Source organism: Acanthaster planci, linkage group LG11, assembly GCF_054643075.1.
Source record: "Acanthaster planci isolate LZ-2023a linkage group LG11, COTS_SCS, whole genome shotgun sequence".
Classification (NCBI taxonomy): domain Eukaryota; kingdom Metazoa; phylum Echinodermata; class Asteroidea; order Valvatida; family Acanthasteridae; genus Acanthaster; species Acanthaster planci.
Genome location: NC_141787.1, coordinates 14,947,754 through 14,968,998, shown reverse-complemented (window position 1 = coordinate 14,968,998; position 21,245 = coordinate 14,947,754). Strand labels below are relative to the sequence as shown.

The window sequence follows — 21,245 nt, the reverse complement described above, 5'->3', positions numbered from 1 at the left end:
GACAGTCTATTTCATTTCCTTCCCTTCTAAAAACGTGTAAATATGTCCCCAAGAATGCAACCCACTCCCCAGAAAGGCAGTAATAGATTACATGATTAAAAAAATCCATCCAAGAGCCTTTTATTTTTACCACGGTTGTCAGTCGAGAGTCTCCAAAATTTTGGACACACCAACCACTGGAGTTGGACACCGCCACTGAGGCCAACGCATTACACAAGCGTCTAGGTCCATTTTTCCCATGATGCACCCTTACTTATCTTATCTTCAGAGTGGCAGGGGAACAGTTTGTAGAGATTATTAGCCAGACAACAAACACAATTATTGAGAAAGATTGTAAAGATATTTAGGCTATTCAGTTTTGTACCGTACACCTCATTTGGCACTCGCTGGTTTGGGTAACAGCCTTTCTGTTGCAGCCTTATAAGTGCTTAAAACCTGCAAACCATGTGTTCGTGAAAATTGGTAAAAGTAACACGAGGAAAAAATGTCTGAGCCCCCCGCCCCACCCCCAAAGGAGGAGGTACAGTACTATTGCAGACCCACGTGCAGACTCTTGGCATCTGCCCATTTCTGGGCATTTCGGGTGGCGCTCTGTATCTCACAATCGTGTAGAGCTAGTTCTCCATCCACTGACATCCACTGATATCCTCGTCACACCTCCCAAAGTCAATACTAATAAGGAACTCTACCAGTTCTTCTAAGTCTTCGCTCTGTTTTTCGGATATGCCTGCAACAGATCCCAGTTCATAAGCACCTCTCACGCCTAACATAGCGAGCCTTCCATGTTCTCTTATCCACCTATTCTTTCTATTTCTCTTTCCTGTAGCCCTCACCTAGAATGGCCACTGGTGGCCTTCTATGGGCTGAATTGTGTATATTTATAAAAGAAACCTTGATTACACAAAACCGAACCATTTATTTTGCTAACAAGAGAGTAGGATAAGGGAGGGACGCTAAGGTTTGGGGAATTTGGAGCACAGGCTTCAGGGCTTTCCCCCGGTGGGGTCACAGTGTTAGTGTTAGAAATATCACCCATAATGCCACTGAATCACAACCACCCAACTGAAAAGCGAAAGCAGGCACCGAGACTGGAGAAAATCATGGTTTAAATTTGTAATTTCTTCACCTTGATGCCTTAGAACCTTTTAGAGGGTTGAAAACTTTTCAGTTTTCTCCCTCTGCGGCAGATCTAAACTAACGTCGAGGAGTTCCTCCTCAATATACGCATCATTTCGTGGCGTCTATGATCTATGCATCACAGGATTCAAGCTCGTCGTCTCCCTATTGTACCGTTATAGTCCGCCCAATGGAGATAAACAACATGGCGAAGCGCGCATAAGTACCCGCCAGACGGTGCACAAAACCTGCATGTAGGCCTAACGAACTGTGAGCCACAATACGCCGTCGTAAAAAAAGGCGGCTTGACTGCTGTTACGTAACAGCGTCTGGGTTTACTAGCCAGGCACATTGAGAGCGGTTCATCGTGCCTTGCACACCCGTTGTGTAATTAGAATACGAATGGCCGCTACGTGTTGTCCAAGCGGAGTCGTCTGGCTCTGTATCTGTCCCTGTGTTTGCCACTGTTAGACGATTTCTCCCCTCTCTACTTGAGCCACCGATGTAAACTATTGACAGTGTTTTGTCAGAAACTGTGTACAACTACCAAGGTGTTGCCAGCATCGTTCGTGGCAGTTCCTAGGTCTAGAACTATACGTGCACTAGAGAGACGTTTCCGTCAAGGCTGTTTCGCCTGGGAGCTAGTTTGCAGTTTCGCTCCGAGACTCCGTTCATCCGTTGAAACTGGCCGTGTGCTGGCTGGCTTACACGCTGTCTGGTTGTCGCATTGCAGGCCTTCGCGCGGTCCACACCCGGCTCTTCGAGGCAAGATTAAATCGACTCGCGCTTCGCTTCTCGGATCACCGGTCCAAATCCGTCGTCAGATCTGCATCCGGCGCAGCACTTCTCATCTGTACCAGACAAGGTTCGACCTTTTTTCTGTGACTGACACTTTCGGCAGGTGAGCCCACATAAGTCAACTTTTATTCTACTTATACTATTGTGAAAATAAATATTTAAAAATATTGTGTCCTTTACACACCAGACCAGACAGTTCTGTAATTTGCATTGAGAATTTTCTTTGGAAAAAATGTTGCAAGCTGACTCCACTTTCTCATCATATATCATCTCAATAAAAGTCAGTCATTACAGAAATGCTGAAAAGACACAAATCTGGACTGAGAAATATTTACAGATTTTTTTGGGAGATGCTTCGAAAATTCTCTTCACCCCCATAGACTTTGTACACAATTGCTGAAGTGGAGTCAGGATGCAACTTTTTTTTTTCCTTTTCTTGGGCTGGAATAAGTATTTTTGAGCTCATGTTCCGTGAGTGTTAGCAAAGAAGGAAGAGTTCTCCAGGGCGTGGGGACGATTCCCAATTTTAATCGTGGGAAACTTGGCCGCGTGTGTCTCTGCTCAGGGTGTGAGAGAGACATCAGCCATGTCATTGTCAGTCGTCACGATTTATTTGCTCAGTGGAGGGGTTACATTACCACAGTTTGGCCGTCCTCGATTCCTCTGTGAAGTCCCGAAGTCCTGACAAAACCTTTGCGGCTTCCCAGCCCGCCACGCCCACTTCATCTCGCCCCTCCTCGTGAATTTCTCATTATTCGAATCCAAGTTTGCCTGTCATTGTGTTTTTACATCATGTCGTCGTTTCGAATTCATTAAAGCGAAATTATGCTGTGTTGAGAACTCCAGAACCATCGTGTTGGATTAAACATGTTATGACATTTTGAGACCCGTGCATGAGCGTTTTTTTTCGGCTCACTAAAAAGTTTTTTAATTCTTAATATAAAAAAGACTACCATGTCGCTGAGTTAAGAACGTTGGCCTACATTGCAGGTTGAAGTCGGGGTAAGTGGTCGCCTAGTTGTCTATTGTCCAAGTACATCTTGAGCCGTTCCCTGCAAGTCAGTCATTTTTTTTTTTTTTGGTTAAACCTGGTGGGTAGTCGTAGAATGAGAGAGCAGGGTGCCTCAACGAAATGGCAAAAAGAAATCGTCACAACAGGGATGAGTAAAGTTGCCCGACAAGGTTGCTCGTTTGTTGCGAATGGTCACGTGTGCCATAGAAACGGGCCCGTGTACCAGTGATGCGTGGGCCACCTTACTTGAGTACAATTTCGCTGTTTAAATAATTTACATGAAAGCCCGTGCATGTTGAATGTAAAGCCTCCGTTATCCATCTGTTATGCTTTTGGCAATGTTTCTTAGCTTTGAACGGTAACATTACGGTTATGGCGTACATCCTTTTTTCATGAAGTTAATCGTTGTTGTGCATCATAAATAATGCGACATCGGTAGCTAATGGGACGTGACTTCATAGAACGTATAGTTGGTGTTATGGAGTTTAGCTATATACAGTGCTGTATCTTACGCTGTAATTAAGAAGACAACAATCCCCTCATGCAGAAGTAGATAACAGAGTGATAACAGGGACCGGCAGTTAGGGAAGAAAATTGGATGGGGTCACGTGTCTGTACAATAGGACTGTGGAAGTGCACTGGCCTCATTACTTTGCAGACAAAGAGAAAAATCCATGTTGCGAGCGGCTAAAAGTCAGTTCGTGTCATTGTGAGTGTTTTTGTACGCTTCCGTGAATTTTAGTGTTCACCCGACATTTAACCGTAAGCACTTGGGGTGGGGAAGTTTGGTGGACTGGGATGGGACAGTGTCCAACTGTCGATAATATAAGTCTTCTAGGACTATAATATTATGTGTATGCTTCTTAGTTCATTTGGTCGAATTCTTGTAATTTTACGTGGAGGTTTAAAATGTGGTTTCTTTTTCTCTTTTGTCTTACTGTTGACGATTTTATTTGGAGGGGGAGTAGAAACGCGTCAAACGGTGGGGAAAGTACCTAAACCTTCAACCCTCAAGCAGTGTGTTCGGTTACTTCTCAGAGCTTACTAAGTTGGTATAAAGCACGACCGCTTTCGATTTGACACTCACGTGACATTTGGCGCTTGCTCAGGCCCGACCCAAGTAACCGACCCGCCGAGTCGGTTACTTACCCCACAATGCAATGAAAAACGTGGAGGCTTAATAATTGAACGATGCCAAGGAAACGATGCTGTTGTAACTATTTCAGGAAAATCATTGCACAAAATCATTACTGAAAATTTAAATCTGCCTGGCCATTGGACCCAGTTTGGGCACCTTGTTGGTACCGGGTAATCAGAAATCGTTTGGTTCCTCTCACGTGTTGCGCATGTGCAACATTCCCTGATTGGACAGGCCCAACTAAGCGTGGGTGACTAATCGAATATGCTCAACGCTTCACGTCTCGGTACCAATCTCAAAAGTGGAATTTAAAAATAATTGCTTGATCTTCAGCGGGCCTCAATCGACTAACAACTAAAGACCCCGTGGTCAACGCCAACGTCATTTTGTTTCCCAAATGAGAAAAGAAATCACATAAGAAGTTATTTTTTTCCGAGATAATTGAGCAGATGTCCTCATCAACTGCAATCGAAGAAAATGGATTCAGTGAGACGGCCTCGTGAAGTGGAGACCGTCACTAATTTCTAGGATAGTCACGTTTTGATTTCCTCCCAGAAGTTGTTTGTCTTATTTCTAAGTGTGTGTATTTTGTTTGTTATTTGATTGTTGTTTGCTTGCCCGTTCGGAGACTATTCATCCGTGGTGATATTATTCCTAATTTCATATAAGTACATTTGTTAAATATTATATAATAAAAATTGTAACTCTGTAAAGTTGAAAACATACTTTTGGATTTTGTTTATACTCTCCTCTGATTGAAATTTTTACCTCTGTCTTCGTATATTTCTTGTCATTTATAATAACTTACACTTCACTTCGTTCTAATTTGCTTCGATTAAAAGGCCGAGCATGTGACATTTCTTCTAAAGTAAGGCTCACAACATTGTTTCTGACGTCTGTGATTCACAAAATGCGACAGGTTCGAAGACGATGTTTATACGGAAAACTGGTTCCCATCTCTACGGCAGGGCAATAGGGGCACCACAAAGCACAAGTGTTACACGAGTTAACGCATACCAGTTGTCTATCCGCACTGGGTCGCCACGACAAAGATGCGGGCAAAAAACTTCAAGTGTTTTATTGAAAAGTGAAGATTTTGGAGAAACCTTAGGTTAGCGGGCATAAATTCGTGCGACCTTGTTGGAAAAATGGTATTAATGTGTATTGATTTGATCTTGGATGCCGACGATCCTCGACGACAATGAAACGAAGGCTGTTTGACCAAGGAAAAGCGGGCTGCTCATCAGTCGGTGATTAAGTTTGCTGGTATCCAACCACTCCTCATCGATTTTCTCTTCTCGTCCAAAATCAAGACATTAATCTGAAAACAAGAAAAAGGTTGTAATCAACTCGACGTCGAGTGCTTCTTGAGCGCTTAGCCGAGAGAGCAGGCCGTCCCAACTTGTTTTCCCAATGTTCCACCCGTCTTGTTTGGGTAATTAATTTTCTGCTTTTTTTGCATAAAAAGGGAAAGGAAAATAGAGACAGGTGAACTAATTGGTGTTTTATGAGTGGGAAGCTGGGTGGTCGATTCACTCTCGGATTTGGCAGGAAGTTTTGCCGTGGTGGCTCTTTGGCGAGAGCGGGCTTTTCTGACCGTGATGCGCGCTCGCCTTAATCAGTACATCAACTGTAGGAGCCTAACGTATATTGATGCTCTTTCGACCGTGTATTTGAAGAAGGGCCGACCGCTGTGTATGTTATTGATGGTTATATTTAGTGCAAACAAGCAATTAATGATCCTGTAATGACACACCATCGATCGAGCAGGGTTGGATACCCTTGTGCTGAAGACCAGCGTGGGGTTGAATCTCGCTCGGTCGCCCGTCGGACGTGTACAAACTTAACTCACGAAGCCTGGGATTTGGAAGTTGCTCTGCTAAAGAGGTCGCAATATATCACTTGCCTTGATATCCAAATCTACTAAGATTATAAAACGGGTTAGAAACGTCAGTAGGAGCAACCACCTATTAGATGGGGTTGCATGTCATCATTCGCATTTCTTGCCTAAAAAAGAGCTTTTTCGATTGTCCCGGTTGCGAAGGAGTTCTGAATCTGAGGGAAGATTGTGTTCGTTCATCTTTGTACTTAGCATATCAGTTGGTGTCATATTTGAAACAACGGGGGTGCGTAGACCCTATTTTAAGAAAATTATTACTTCTATAAGAAGATCATGTTTCTCCAGGGGTCTGACTTGTTTCAACTTTCCTCGTGCTGTGCAAATAGACAGGAATAGTGAGACGTGGTGGTTGTTAGTCATATTTTTAAGAAAATTATTACTTCTATAAGAAGATCATGTTTCTTCAGGGTTCTGATTTGTTGCAACTTTCCTCGTGCTGTGCAAATTGACAGGAATAGTGAGACGTGGTGGTTGTTAGTCATATTTTCACGTAGTCGCACGAGGGGAATCTGGACCTTTGTAAGAGATTACAATGCAGAAAAACAAAGAAATTGGGGTTTTTCATGCTGAAGAATGCTGGACGTGTCTTAGCAGAAGCAGGATTGATTTTGGTCTGTGTTTTTAGCACCAGTGCACGGAAGGTTTTTTTTTCATTATGTGTTGTTGTTTGGGGCTGTTTGCCTTATAGCAATAGTGATTAGGTTCACCTTTTAGCTCCTGTCATCTTGTTTAGATTTGTGTATTTTATTTGGTCGGATGTGATGATGACGAATAAAATATAATAATGGGTTGGGTTTGTTTTTCAGCACCAACCTGACTCCAGCGAAGTGAAGATGGTTTAAAAACGTGCGTAACGAGGTCACGGATTTGTCGTGTTGTTGTTGTTGTTTGTCAATAGGTGACGTAACTCGAACCGGAGAAAACCGCAAGAGGCGACCTTGCTCTGGAGTTGCCCTCAACTATTATCGTCCCGTCAAAGATCGGAAGATAAAAACTTGGCGCGCTAGCCTTGGACGACGCAGGACGGTTTCTCGCCGATTTTCATAATGATGTATGCGTTCAAGGATGTTGTCTGCTTTGTTCTCTCGCGGTGCAAGTCTTTATTCTAAACAGGATTCGCTCCTTCGTCTTTTCGCCTTGGTAGTACTCTCCCAAGGTCAGCTTAAACGGAGAGGAATTGGTTGGAAAAGTTTGCAGTGTATTTAACATTCATTTCTGTTTCTAAATCAGTTTCTAGGAAACAAAATTGACGAATTCGATATTACTGCTGGGCGAGTGTCTGTATTAATCGACTTTATCACGATAAGTTTCTTCCAATCGTTGCAGTACTCGTGGATTTGAAACTGTTCTATTAATCGTGCCAACATGATTAGTATCCGCAAAGCGAGTATCGATTAAGTTTCATATATAGTACACACATTACCACACTGCACTATTGCGAGTAGTTACAACTTTGATATTCCTCTATGAAAAGGCTTCAAGCAAAAATGGACGCCTCCGTGAGCGTGAAAGGGTTCCTAAGTGCTAATGGTGACCGTAAATAAAAAGCGCGTTATCATTTTTTATGAAATCTGTTCTGACCCATGCCGAAACTGCTGCATATTTTTTTTATGCAACTTGAGCTCGGTCTTTTCATTTGTATTGCCTCTGCACACATTTTCAACTCTGCAGGCCCACGCCTAAGTTGTCGCAGCCTTGTTTGAAATATGTGTGAGTAAAATACAGCCCCCGGCCGGGCATGGCTCAGGCGCTGTCGAGGCGCACCCATTTCACCTCACTGCCCTATACAACTATACCACGCCTGGCTAGCCGCGCCCACCCTGTATCGAACATCAGTTCCGAGGATTCATTAACGTCCGCTGAATAGGATGGGACACATTTAAATTAAAGTCTGGTTCAGCGGGATTCCTAAGGTGCAAAGTGGGCTCGCCTTGGGCCGCTAACACAAGGCCAACGTGTCAGCGTGACGGGGCCATTCCGACTTGCTATGCGGCCTTCGGGTATCATGTTCGCGTAACTCATTTTCACGTCGTGCCTTTGTCATGAGGTAGTGGTTTCTGCCTTCTTGTGCAATAGGTAACGTGATTGGCCAGCAATTTCAAAATGTAATTTCTCAAAGCTCTAGCAGGATACAGTCTCTTTAAAAAACTTATGTTCCTTGCAACTTTATTTCCTTCCAAAAGCAAGTTTTATGTTTTTGTGTCTCTTAGGTTTTTAAACTTTGTGTCTTTTTTTTTTGGTAATGATAACAGTGAATGTTTGTATTTTTAAAATCTTTAACCGAGGCTTAAGGCTGCTGTCCATGATTTTAATTTTAGCCGAGTGCGTCAGTGATGTTTCATGTTATTTGAAGGATTGTGACAAAGTGCAGAACAGAATAATTCCCATCAGATTTTTTTATGGAAATCGAGTCTTAAAAAAGTTTGGTTTGCATTTTATCTGTGACCTGGTGGGACTGCTTCAACTGAACTCAGTTTTGTCGCGCAGACGTCTGATAACCAGACCACCGTACGGTTGCAGGCCTGTAAATAGGTCCCACACTGGATGTGATGGCCAAATCACTATTTGAGTCCCCTCAAATACTGTATATTGGGGTAGTTTATGTAAAAAAAGAGTGAAAGCCACCACCAATTTCCCATCCCTTCCCTCGGACATGTTGACGATTCTTGATCGGAATTCAAAGCGCCAGCATCTTAGCAAAGTTTATGTCATTTGGTAACATGAACCTTCTATTACAGATGAAAAATGGATTGTCGATTTAGAGAAAAGAAAACTCCATTTCGTCACCCCGGGCCCAAGACCTGGATGGCCCACTGGCCAGCGGCAAGACTTCCAGCCTGAATTTTGAGAAATTTCGATAACGCGGAACCTTCCAGGTGGCTATATTTTGCAACAAAGTGCAGGCATCAATGTTCCAAACGGTGACCGTTTCCTGTGGCAGTTTATATGTATCCTGGCCTACAACCCTATGCCATATCACATTTTGGTGCGAACTTTTCAGTTCGCCAAGCTGGCAAGCCCATTAAATTCCGCGATGTGTGTTTTTTTTTCCTCCACGTATAAGAATGAAAATCCCCGGTACATGTAGTATACGCTTTAGATTTCTGATTAAGACTTTATCACAGGAGGAAATGCGTGTGGCGGCAAATCACACTGGAAATGGATCTTTTCCTGAAGTGACCGAGGCCCCTCCGAGTTCCCGCTTCGTGGTGAGCTGTGCTATCGATGAAAAATCGTCCACGGATATCATGCACAAGTATTTTGTTGCGTTGGCAAATCCTTTTCTTAAAAAAAGCTAATTTTTTACCTGCGCACGTCTGTTATGTGGAATATTGCGAGTAACTATTTCTTGATTTTCAGTACACGTGTCCCGTGTATGAGTCCTCTACAATGCTCTTCTTGAAGTTTGGTGTGGCTGCCTATGTTTTGTCCACCTTAATTGGTGCACCGCCAATGCATGCATTTTTTGTACTCGTCCCAAGATCGCCATCTATGCAGAAACCGCGCCCCGACGACGCCCTGACTGAAAATTCGGCTCACGATTCTCTCACGCGACGGCTTGTCGCTGTAAATACCGTCATACCTCGCTCTCCCCGAAAAGTAACCCAGAATTCATGACCCCCGAAAGTCCGTTAAACCAGTTGTGCTTTTCTGTGCAATTTGGGCGCAGTCCTCCCGTTCGTCTGTCTTTCTCGACGACCAGCGGTTTCATACAGACGCGTTTGTTTTCCAACAGGCCCATTCACCTGTGAACACGGCGCCAGAAGTTCGAGGAAGTGTGCCAAATGTTGTAAACTGCTGGGACACGCGGCAAGAGTGCACTGGCAGGCCTACTAACGTCAACAAAACGTCACTGGCGCATTTTCTTGTAAATCTCTGTCCTTTTGCTTGTTCTGGGCTGGGTCGAAAGGGCTAGTTGTAGATCTGAAGCGACTCCAGAAACTAGATCCAGAACTGTCTTTGAGTCACAACGACGTCATCTCTGTATGATTGTCTGTAAGCCACGAGCTTTATTTTTTTTCCTAAACGAACACGTCAAGAAGAAATAACCTTCTTTGCACAACATGGAACAAAATGCCAGAGTTAACAGCAAAATTATGAAGAAAATCCCAGCAGCAAAAGGCAAACTCCAACAATAAACGAGCCTAGAAATACGTCCAAAGCAGAACTGCATGACAGCGCAGTTTACCGGAGTTGCCATTGCTTCATATGGGCGTGTCTCCGCCTCCGCTTTTCAAATTTGGTCGCTGTTTCAGAATGGGTTGAGTCAATAATAAGTTGTGGTTCCGTCGGTCTGGAGGCGCGATTTTTGGGAAGTGGAACTCCCCGATCAAAGGACTCCGCAAGAAAAGGTGGGCACAGGGCTGGATACGTTGCTAGTATTTAATTATGTGCGTTATGATTTGTGCATGGTGGGGAGCATTCAAGAGCGTCGCGAACACCTCGTAGAATCGGATCAAAACCCGGGGCGGATAGCATCAGGACGCGCTGCGGCCGGACAGTATCATACCCGTGGCGTTCGGGAGGCTTTGTTGGACGGTCACGGGGGGGGGGAGGCTGCATTGAACAGCCCAGCCGGCACTATACGAGTAAGTGTACATGTACACAGCAATGGATATGATGACCTAGGCACGGTTCGCGCGTGGGCGGAGCCACAAGTGTCGAGTCGAATACTAGTGGGGGAAAAGTACATTGACGCCGCGGCCCGGGATTCAGTCGTTATAGAGGGCCAGGATGTAGTAGTTTCGTAATGACTCCACACAGCGGAGATGAAGTCAGAATTGTTATTTCATTAGTGTTCTCCAACACTTTTGTATTGTTTGCTTTGGTTTGGTTTGCTTTCCAGAGATCTGCACTGGATAGCAAACCTTCACTTATTCATTGCACGACAGAAAAGCTTGAACACGTACCAAACATTCTGTACACTCAAAAAACCCGACCTCCTATAGTTGAATTATACGCGAAACCTGCCTTTAATCCCTGTAAATTTAATGTGTGTGACACTGCAGTGCTAAGAGTCTAAACGAGAGAACCTCCCGCGATACACGGGCCCGGTCGATGATGCTCTCAGCTTCACCAAATCAGAACTCCGTTCGATGGGGCGCGCCTGTACCTCTGAGTCGAAATCCTCCCCTTCCGCCACAGATGTCCCGCGCCCCTTCCTGCCCACAGTTCCTGTTCTTCACCATCACTTAATCTTTCCCCCCTCCTATTGTCCACCCCACCGTCACCGTATCCAAGTTGTCACCTTTGCTGAGTTTTTACAGATGCTGGACCGTGATAGCGGTCATTCGTGGGACGGCCGAAAAGGATAAGTGGACCATACCTTATCTTTAATTGCGTGCAAGACCGACTGTCCCCATTCGAAGACTGAAACTGATATTGTCACATCAGCTCTTTTTGTTCAGATCTTTGTCCAAGTTGTAGTCTTTCGTATTCGTTTTAGTGTTGTCTTTTGATGTTTGGGTAAGAGAGCATTCACCCTTTCATTTCCACTTTCCCTTCTCGATGTTACTGAATGTAAATCCTGAAGGGAAATTCGTTTTCCTTTTCATGAAAGACCTGGTCACATTTTACGGTCGTCAGCTTCACAGTGCGCGCGGGACGTGCTAGAGTGTTCTGGAGTTGTCGGATTCTTGTTCCGCACTGTGTGGCATGCTTCAAGAACTCCCCTGTGATCCATGTCAAACGCGTGGCATTTTGCAAACATGTAGTGGTGAAGACACGAGAGGTAAATCCAGGTTAAGCTGTCTGGCCTTTTTTGAGCTAATCGCTTTTTTGGAATCACAACTTCAGCATTTTTTCCATCACTAGTTGAAAAAAAATGGAAGCTGAGAATGGACGTGTAATTGTATCGTAACTGTCATCGCCTTCTCTCACACCAAACATGTCAAGTTTGACAACGCGAAGCAAGCACTGTCTGAAATACTGGGCTTGAATATTGACACGTGTCTCGGAAAACCGACACCACAGGGAGTGTTTGTCCTTCTCTCTGAACCTATGTTGGTGTTGCCAAGAACTTTGTCAAAACAAAGCATTAAGAAGACCGAGAGAAATGGTCTGCACTTTTGACATGTTTCAAGCTTCCAGTAAAACCAGATGATTTTTTTTCTCGCACCTTCCTCATCCGTTTCTTTGGAGGGTAGGAAAACCGCACTTCAGTACTGAAAAACAGCAGTCGAATAAAGTTTAGCATTGCCCTGATGAGAAAATGGTGGATTAATACGGGCGATTTACAATAGTGCACCTTCGTGAGTTTGCTACACGTAGACCAATCACAATGCGCGAAATCCGTCGACCCTTTCCAAAAGCACATTGGGTCGACAGATTTCGCGCATTGTGATTGGTCAAAGCGTTGCAAGCTCTTGGAAGTGCGCTATAATGAATCGCCCGTATTAATTAAGCTTGAACAAATCAAATCGATACACATTTTTGTTTAAGAGAAAGGCTGCCGCGTCGACTAGAAACTACGTGCCCATTAACTCTTCCCTGGATTGAGAAGGCGATGGCGAGACTTTTGTCTCGCACCCAGGGGATTTTTTCTAGCCCAAACCTCCTTCTCCCTCAGTTCAGAACCCCACCCCCCCCAAAAAAAAATGCAAATTACTTAATATTCGACTGAAACTGTGTCTGCGACCAACGGAACTTCGATAGCTTTTCTTGGTCGCCACTTTGTCGCTCGACACAAACAATCGCAAAAATGAATTAGAGTAAAATGACAGACAAAAATTCCACGCTGGAAAATGCAGTGGGCCTACACAGTCCCCTATTGTCAACAACATCGTAAAAGGTTGGTTAAGTCGTGTACACAATAACTCCAGAACACTCGCGTGATTTAATAACAAAAACAGTTTTAAGAACTATACCCTCTTGCTTCTGTCCGATTCTGTCTGTGTACATTTTTTTTTACGGTGGATTGCTGGTCATATTCATGAGCAGGCTATGACGCGTATGACGTAGTGGCTCAGCTCCGGGGCAGCGGTTGTTACGCGCTTGCGCAGTGAGGATGTGTTCTCACGTAGCCTTGGCACAACCCCTCCCCCAGGGTTTCTTGTATTTTCGCTTGCTATCTATAATGGGCAGCTGTGAGAGCGCACTGCCCGACCTTATGGGAATGAGGTTGCTAACTGGCAGACTTTGTGATACAGCATAAGAGTATACTACACGTAATGTACATGTACTGTACGATGCATGTCCATGCGTGTGCAGAATACAGTGTATGAGCAGACCACGCGACTGATACTGTGCCTATATAACTCCATAGCTTCCGAGCTACTCGTAGAATTCCGTAATGATGCTCTCGCCGCTGTTGTGTCAGGTACGCCTCCCGGCCGGTCAGATATAGGAGCGATCACATGTGTTGTCAACAGCCGTGCTGTCAGCGGTGATTTCCACCAGCGACACCCGGCCACACCGCTCATTCGCATCGGGCCAGCGAGCGAACAGTTTAAACCCGGAGCTTACTGAAACTTCCGAACCTGATAATTTGCTGCCAAGGATAGGGGAACTTCCGATTTCGGTGTATTTTTCTTGGTTACCTTTTTTTTCTCCACGCTGTGTCATTGAGACTCGGAGGACTTTTTTTTCGTGGTTTGACAACCTCCAAGCAAACAATGCCAATGTTACCTGAACAGGTCGACTACCTGTTCCCCACCCACCCTGCCCTAGAGGATTATAGTGATGGGCCGATGGATAGCATGACTAAAGGTAAGTTGTAGCACATGCAACGACAGCTTTATAAATGGTTTTAATGAAACAGTACCTTTTTTTGTAGATTTTCGTTTGTTTCTTGGTTTTAATTGACGCATACAGTTCAACTAACCGTCCTCGTTTTATTCCATTTAGAATTTAAAAACAAACAGAAGTGATGGTTCCGCATTTTGGTTCGTTTCCTGTGTGGTGCAATGCCTGCAGGAATGTGTGTTTTGGGTATGTAGTTAAAAAGAACAAATGCGTGTGTAAACATCCGCATTGCAAACCTTTACTAGTAATAGAAATCCAGTCGTTCGCGGAGATTCCAGCTGGTATTTTTCTAGAAAATTCTAGTTTTTGAATGAGCAGGATTGGTAAGCACTGAAAAAAATTCAGGTCTCGCCTCAGTATGGGAACCGTTTCAGAAATGTCCAAATTTTTCACAATAATGTAAAAGTGTATGCCACCCACGCAGAGTGGTCCGACGGGTTTTCTTGAGGACAGTTCTTAGGAGACAAGTAATGCGGAATTTCAACGTTTGTGCAAACAAGTGGACTGGAAAGAATTTATTTTCTCCAAGTTGTATGTTCCCATACTGTTAGCCTAAAGGGTTAAAAAAGAAAAACACATCGTGCACTAGGTAGAGCGAGTTGGTTTGTGAATCCATTTTGTCGTGTTTATGAACTAATGATATCATCTGCTTGTTTCATGATTGCACGTTGTTTTCTGTTTCGAAAGATTGTTCTAGTCAAATGAAATTATCAAAGTACGAGTCTGTATTTCCTTCTCGTGCCGTGATCACCCTCGGGAAGACACCAGGATTCACGTGTTGTGTTTTCCCGGAAAGATGTCCCTTCCTCCTTAAAAAACCCAGGCGCTCTCACTGAAAATAGCAACCCGCTGCGTAAAGCCGACCATGAGAACGGTCGCCCAAGTTTCTCACGCGATCCAGATTGCGCCGCCACCACCCTAGCCAATCAGCGCCGCCGGGCTGTGAACTCGGCTGATCTAATATGCGAACGTGACTACCTCTCATGAATATTTAGACCGGCGTCCGGCACCTGCGCACAAGGGTAGTTCTCATCACGTTCAACTGGGCCCACATTAGCATATCACTTAGCTAACCTGCTAGCTCGTGTCAAACCGCGGACTCGTGTGCGTGTGTGTGTGGTACTGTACCGTATATTTCCCCCCTACTCGGCGATACGACTGTCCACGTTTTTATCCATCTGAGGAGATTCTCGCAGCATCGGTGAGGGGGGCATCGAGCTTTTTTGGCCCCCAATCGATCCTGGGACCCTGCCAGACCCCTATTTTAGCGAGCTACTCGTCCGAAATCGGTGTTGGGGTTTGTTGAGGGGGCGATGAGCTGCGTGGAGTTGGGCGAAGTGCCACCAGAGGTGGGCGGCCTGTGTATGGAAGCCGAGGGGCTCGGAGACCCGGCTACTGCCGCGCAGAATGGTGTGTCCCCGCGAGGTCAAGGTTAGTCACATACTGTTGTGTTAAAGCCTGCTGATTAAGAGTAGGGAAAAGAGAAAATACTTTACTCGTGGCTCCGACGGTGCGCTTCGCCTCTCTCACCGAGCTGCCGAGACAAGCCCGTCCCTCATTATGCGGCTACTCGTTTATACCGACCTGCGAATAAAATAATGCCACATTGCTCTTGTTTATTTTTGTTAACAAGGAAGGGATTCGTGGATCTAATTGTTTATTCGTTTGTTTATCGATTCGTTTGTTTATTTTCTTATCACTGGTCTAATGGCATACCCACGGAGACACTAACTGACCACTTGCTAGATAAATCCAATGAACTTTTTTTATGCTTACACATGGTTTCTTCTATAGACCCAACCCAAACGTGTTTTCCTTTAAGCCGACAGAGAAAATGAATCAATGCAAATATTTATATCTTGAGCATATTGTTATTAGGGATTTCATGTACCCTTATTGCCCCAGGATGTGCCTCTATACGTTCTTAAATGTAACCAGATGTTGTTGGTAGGATTTCTCAGTTCAAAGTACTTTTGGATCGTGCTGGCGTGTATCGTCGTCAAACATGAGTCACAGTCGCCAGAAGTTGAAGACGGCCTCTCGTTTTTTCCCCAAATGGGTAAATTCAGTGAGAGACACCTTTCAACCTTCGTGTTGTAGTCTGCCAAAAAAATCCCCATTCTCTGAAGCAGTCCTTTCTATTCCTTACACAAGATGGGAAACCGGATATTTATGTCTCCTGTGACAGTGTCTCCAAAAGCAGAAAAAAAAGCTCGCATTGACAAGCCGCGACAAACTTGAAATCTCTCCAAGCCTGTGTGTGATACGTGTCTCTTCCATAGCACTCGCACTGTCGTACAGTGACACTCCTCCTACAACGCGGAAGGTAGCGGAGAAAGTACATATACATGGCGATGCTCCTGGCTCCAATATATGTAATCTTGATATACGTGGAGGCCTCGTTACAGAAAAGGCCCACCATTAATACTCAGTTCCATTATCCACGACTAAACCTCTTTTCCCACCAATGCATTCAGACCCTCCGCAAAACTGAACTGAACTCCCTTCGCTGTCTGGCTGCATTGAAAAAAAAATCAGGATTGAAAGAATTCACCTGATTAAGCCTGCGGGAGTGAAGGGTTAAACCACATACAATGGCCGTAGAGCTGCATGTTCTGAAGCAAAGGGTCCGTGCAAATTTACATATACCTGTTTTCTTCTCTCTCAATGGCAACCTTCGTTATGCTGCTATTATGATTGTTTCTGTGTTTTTCGTGCCCTCTCCTTTGACCAAAAGGTGCCAAAAATTTTAGTCCACACGAAATTCGTCACCATCTGCTGAGACTGGTTATGATTACCATCGTGTCCGAGTGTGCCGGGGCAACCCAAGTACCTAACTCTTTCATAATGCATGTAGTTACAAAAAGGTACGATTTTTTGTGTTACACATGTGCATCGTTTATTCGTGTGCTAGCATTGTACTAGGACCTGCTGCGCTGTTGACCGGCCGGCGGCAGCGCTCGTAAACCCCCCCAGGCACGAACGCAGTGCTGTGGGGCGCCCACCTCCCCAGTATCCCCTATTGTTGCCGTTTAGAGCCTCCAGGCCACGAGAGTTTGGGGTATTTGCCAACACGACATACATGCCAGCACACGGGCCCTCGAAGTATTAGAAAACAACTTGAACCCCAGTTTGTTCTGGTGCACTGTTGATATAAATACACGTTGCTCCAGTCTGGATTTTTTTTTCGCTCGGCATGACGTCGTGCACAAAGACACAACTCCGAAGTTTCCTACGCGTAATTTAGCGCTCTCTGGCCAACAAAATCTTCCGTTTTCGGTTCTGCTTTTCTCGTACTTGACTTGCTTACCCATAAGTTATATTTTTTATTATGAAATCAAATGTGGTTAAATTTCTGCGTAACATGCACACCATACCGCTCACTAGTTAAATATCCGGCACTATTTCCGCGTTCTGTCACTATGCACAAACCCTCCTGCCCACTGGTTGTTTAGAAACGTTATGTAACATCGGTCAGATAATTTTATCTGCATGACCGGTCCATCGTCACGTGTTACTCATGGCTTCTCGTACCGCGGAGTTATTGTTTTCCTTCTGCGTGCTCGCACGGCTTTGGAATATGCATAATCCTACCGTCATAAATTGGGAAAAGCTTGCATATTAAGGTGCTGGAGCCAGTAATATAGTGGTAGCGCTTTTGTCGTAAAAACAGTGGAATATTTATGGACCTGCAGCAGTGCTGATGGACCAGTTTTCCTAAAGAAATATCTGGGATGGATTTCCTTTTAAGTAGCGTTTTCATGTTCATGACAGGAGAAACTGGTTACATTATAACAGTCTGTAGTCCTCTAATTGCAACATGATTTTACATGCACCATACAGGGCTTCGGGTTAACGTCCTTTCTGTCATATCACCCACAAAATGGTACCTCACGAAAAGTGAAAGATTTTTAAATCCGCAATCCCATTTTTGTACGCAAACACTGATTGTGGGCATTTCTGTGACACTGGGTTCATTTGTTTGTCAGTGAGAACCTGGCGTTATCGTAATGGAAATCTCAATTCCTGTAAGCTTTCCGAGTTCTTCTGCATGAGGCAGTTGTAGGTCATTTTAGTAAACGGAATTTTATGAGGTTTCGTTCAGAGAAACTGTCGTCATTGCAACGAATGTGCCCAATCAAAAAGCTAATCCGGTGACCTTTTTGGTTTGGCCATTTTTCATTGCCAAAATGTCGGTCCGTAGCTCCTTGAAAATGGCCCAAGAATATAACAGAGTAATCACGTGGTACATTTCACTCTAATAAGTGAAGAAATCAATGGACAGAGGGGAATGATTACAATCTCCATACATGCAGTCTAGAAACCAATGGCTTCGATGTGGACATTCAAGTCGTGTACATAGGAGTTCGTGTTGGCATGCAGGCTAGCCGGTAGGCCCTACCTAACGAAGGGGGAGAAATCGATCTGGTGGATTTTCAAGATACAATTGTGGGTGACGCCTTAAATTTGGAACATTTTCAACATTGTAGTTGCCATGGAAAGTGGCTTGTAAAGCACAGTAAAATACCATTCCCGACACCTTTGCGTGCTAAACGTTTGATATTGTTTCGTTTACGTTTGTCGTAAAATTTCGTTCGTGACATTAACACTGACGTAGATACGTGCGGTAAAACTTCATGAATTCAGTGGCTTGGGTAAGAGCGATTGGACCCGGAGAAGTTGAACTTCGAAATGCTCCGTTTATTTTAAAACGAAATCTGCTGGCGATAAGAGGGACTTAGTCATCGCCCGTCGAATACCTGTCAGAATGTTGTGCAACACCGTCGTGATCAATATTATTTCAACTCCGTATCGACATATCCTTGGGACATTGGACAGTTCATATCGTGGTTTGTATAGTGGATTCTGTGCTTCGGTTCCACACAGCGAGAAAGTTTCTCGTATGCCTGGATTCGGAAATGGTACATTCCGGTGACCTCTGAACCCGTACAGCTAGCTCAGCGGGGCGTGAAGAGCAAAAGTCGTCAGAATGCGACGCACCATGGCGCCGTACATGTACTGTACATGTACATGTACTGTACTGTACTTCTCAGGGCTATCCGGGACTGGGTTGCCGTAGCGTAGTCGTGCACTTTTGTTGAAAACCCCGGTGCACCGATCGTCACAATTTACATGCACGTGCGGATTCTATAGAGTTACACAACAAAAAGTCCACTGCGCCTTGTGTGTTGTGCAAATAAGTAGTTCCGTAAACCCTCCACACGTATGATCCGGTGATTTTGAAGAGACTATTTGCTGTCTGGGATCGATAGGTATATTTACACAAGGGGTAAATAAAAGACTAGATCTGTGTGCAATAGTCTGTGCTTTCTGTATTGCCCGTATGACGCAGCTTCCATTGGCTGGTGCGAGTAGCTTCTTTACGATAGTAATGTGTATGACTTCGCTTTATCTCCAGCCACGATTTAGCAAGATTTAAGAGATGAACAATACTTCTTGCCCCGTTGAAAATTTTTATTCCTTTTAAATTGTTTATGAATAATTTACCTTTTGAATCGTAAGATTTGTGACGCTTTTTAATCTGTTTGAATCAAGCCTCCATAGTGAATTTTCTATTTAAAATAAAAAAGATATTCCCTTTTTCTTTCATGAATTTTGCATTTGGATATTCAAATTAAGAAAATAATATTCGATAATCAATCGAATTCTCGGTTATTCAGATATTCCCCACAGCCCTATAGTCCCAGGTCCTGATTTGTCATTATTTGAAGCTTCCTTCCTTTGCCTGGATGTTGGGTGAGGCTTTGGATCCGAGTGTTGGGAAACCAGGCATCATGTAGCCTAGGCCGATCGCAGGTGGCTCAGACACAAGCCCCAACGATCGCTTCGGCGAGAGAGAGAGATTCACGAAGTATAAAGCGGGATTTAACTTTGAGTGGTTTGAATTTGACATGGCCAAATTACATCAACAGCCTCCTGCTGGTTCGGTCTCCTACCCAGGCATGTCCGCTCGCATTTTCTTGTGAAAAAAAAACCGGCTGTTTGTCTGTCAGATTGTGTAGCAGCATTGCAGGGCTCAATCATGATCGTGCATGCACCTGTGAGGGACAAAACGGCGTGTTCCATGCTCGGAATCCTACAGGGTCCGCTCATGAAGCACAAAATAAATCATATATATTGCGCTTGTGAAGGATCCATCCAAGTAACACCCCCCTGAGCCGGCCTGTTCATCCTGAAACCAACGCTGTTGACGGTGGAACTTAATGTGGGTTTCTGTTAAACAATTACTGTTCCATAGATATCGTCATGGCTCCCAAATCTTCCTCAGGATGGTGTTTCATCCCCAAACAAATTATCTTAATTTGATGGTAAACTTTTCCTGATCTCCTTAAACTTTTGGCTGCTGCACCCGACAGTGCGATGTTAAAAACAGCGAGCTACGGAGCTGAGAAGTTGCGCCGGCATTGCACGTATTTATCTTTCCACTGTTTCTGATCTGAAAAGGTTTTTAAAACGTTGGTTATGCTGAATTGAATTGAGCGTATTTACACAGAAAGGGCGACTTTTTCAAAAACATGACGGCTGCATTTTACGATCCACCTCTAAGAGAACTGGTGACCGCGAACTGGTCTGCATGTGTGGATCACACATGATTGGGATGATAAGTGTAAAGCCAGTCACAGAACTGAGTTAAAGTATTTTTGTAAATAAAATCTTCGTCCATGTGGTTCGTAGCTGTCAAAGTGAAATGCAAGGCCATCCCGTACGTTGTCCGCCTAGCCTGTTCCCCGCTAAACCTATATCACTTTGACTGATTGATGGTAGAAACCCAGTTATCGTAAGGATCATGGAGTTGATCGTCTATTTTTTGCCCCGGTTATTCTCACTTTAAAATGAATAGTAATGCGCCACAAATGTTTGAAGATCATGCGTTAAAAACAAAATTGAAAACAAAACAAAAAAAACCGTGACCTCGTGTTCAATCTTGGAAAGCTTTTGTCCTTTGTAATGGCACACCATCTGACCTTACCATCTTCACACCGTGCCGGTTCATTATTGTATCCATGATTTTCTTCCACCTCCGAGCTCGTATTGTTTGCAGCGGGACAAGAGGGGAGATGTCGGCCGTGTGATAGGCCCGATTGAACCGTTCCCGTTCCGGCAGTCGCGCTGTGTCTTTCGTGGCACACGGGAGGCAGGCTTGCGCGATGTACGCAGTTTGCACTATAGGTAGTTTGTCCACCCGACGAGTTTCAAATTTCTCTCCATACTGGAGTCTTTTCCAGTTTGTAACATGAATGCAAATACACATTTTAAGTTTGGATTTGTCTCGACTGAAAGTACACATGCCCAACATTTTTTTTCATTTCGATTCGCTTCAGTTGCTTCTTTTGTTTTAAGGTGGACCAAAAAATGTCCAAAACCCCGAAAATAAATAAAATATAATGTATAAAATATTGGAAGCAAACAAATTGCATACTAGGAAAATAGGACAAATCTTTTTCCCCTCGCGGAAAAAAAATCAGTATTGCCGTGGTTAAACAAACCTAAGGAATGTACAAACCACGGTTCCTCTC

General features: G+C 44.3%; 1 protein-coding gene across 5 annotated transcripts in view; it reads left to right on the top strand.

Annotated features, from left to right (window-relative positions):
* The first annotated feature begins 1,558 nt into the window (after positions 1-1,558).
* LOC110976326 (nuclear receptor subfamily 5 group A member 2-like) overlaps positions 1,559-21,245 on the top strand; it is a 32,212-nt gene continuing 12,525 nt past the window's right edge. For 2 of the 5 annotated variants that reach the window (XM_022229506.2, XM_022229505.2), the window contains exon 1: positions 13,144-13,671. In XM_022229506.2, the coding sequence (XP_022085198.1) occupies positions 13,578-13,671 (94 nt within the window). In that variant the 5' untranslated portion in view covers positions 13,144-13,577. Of the gene's footprint in view, positions 2,018-13,143; positions 13,672-14,660; positions 15,139-21,245 lie in introns of those variants that run through there. The other 3 variants (XM_022229507.2, XM_087143200.1, XM_022229504.2) reach the window with 3 other exon arrangements.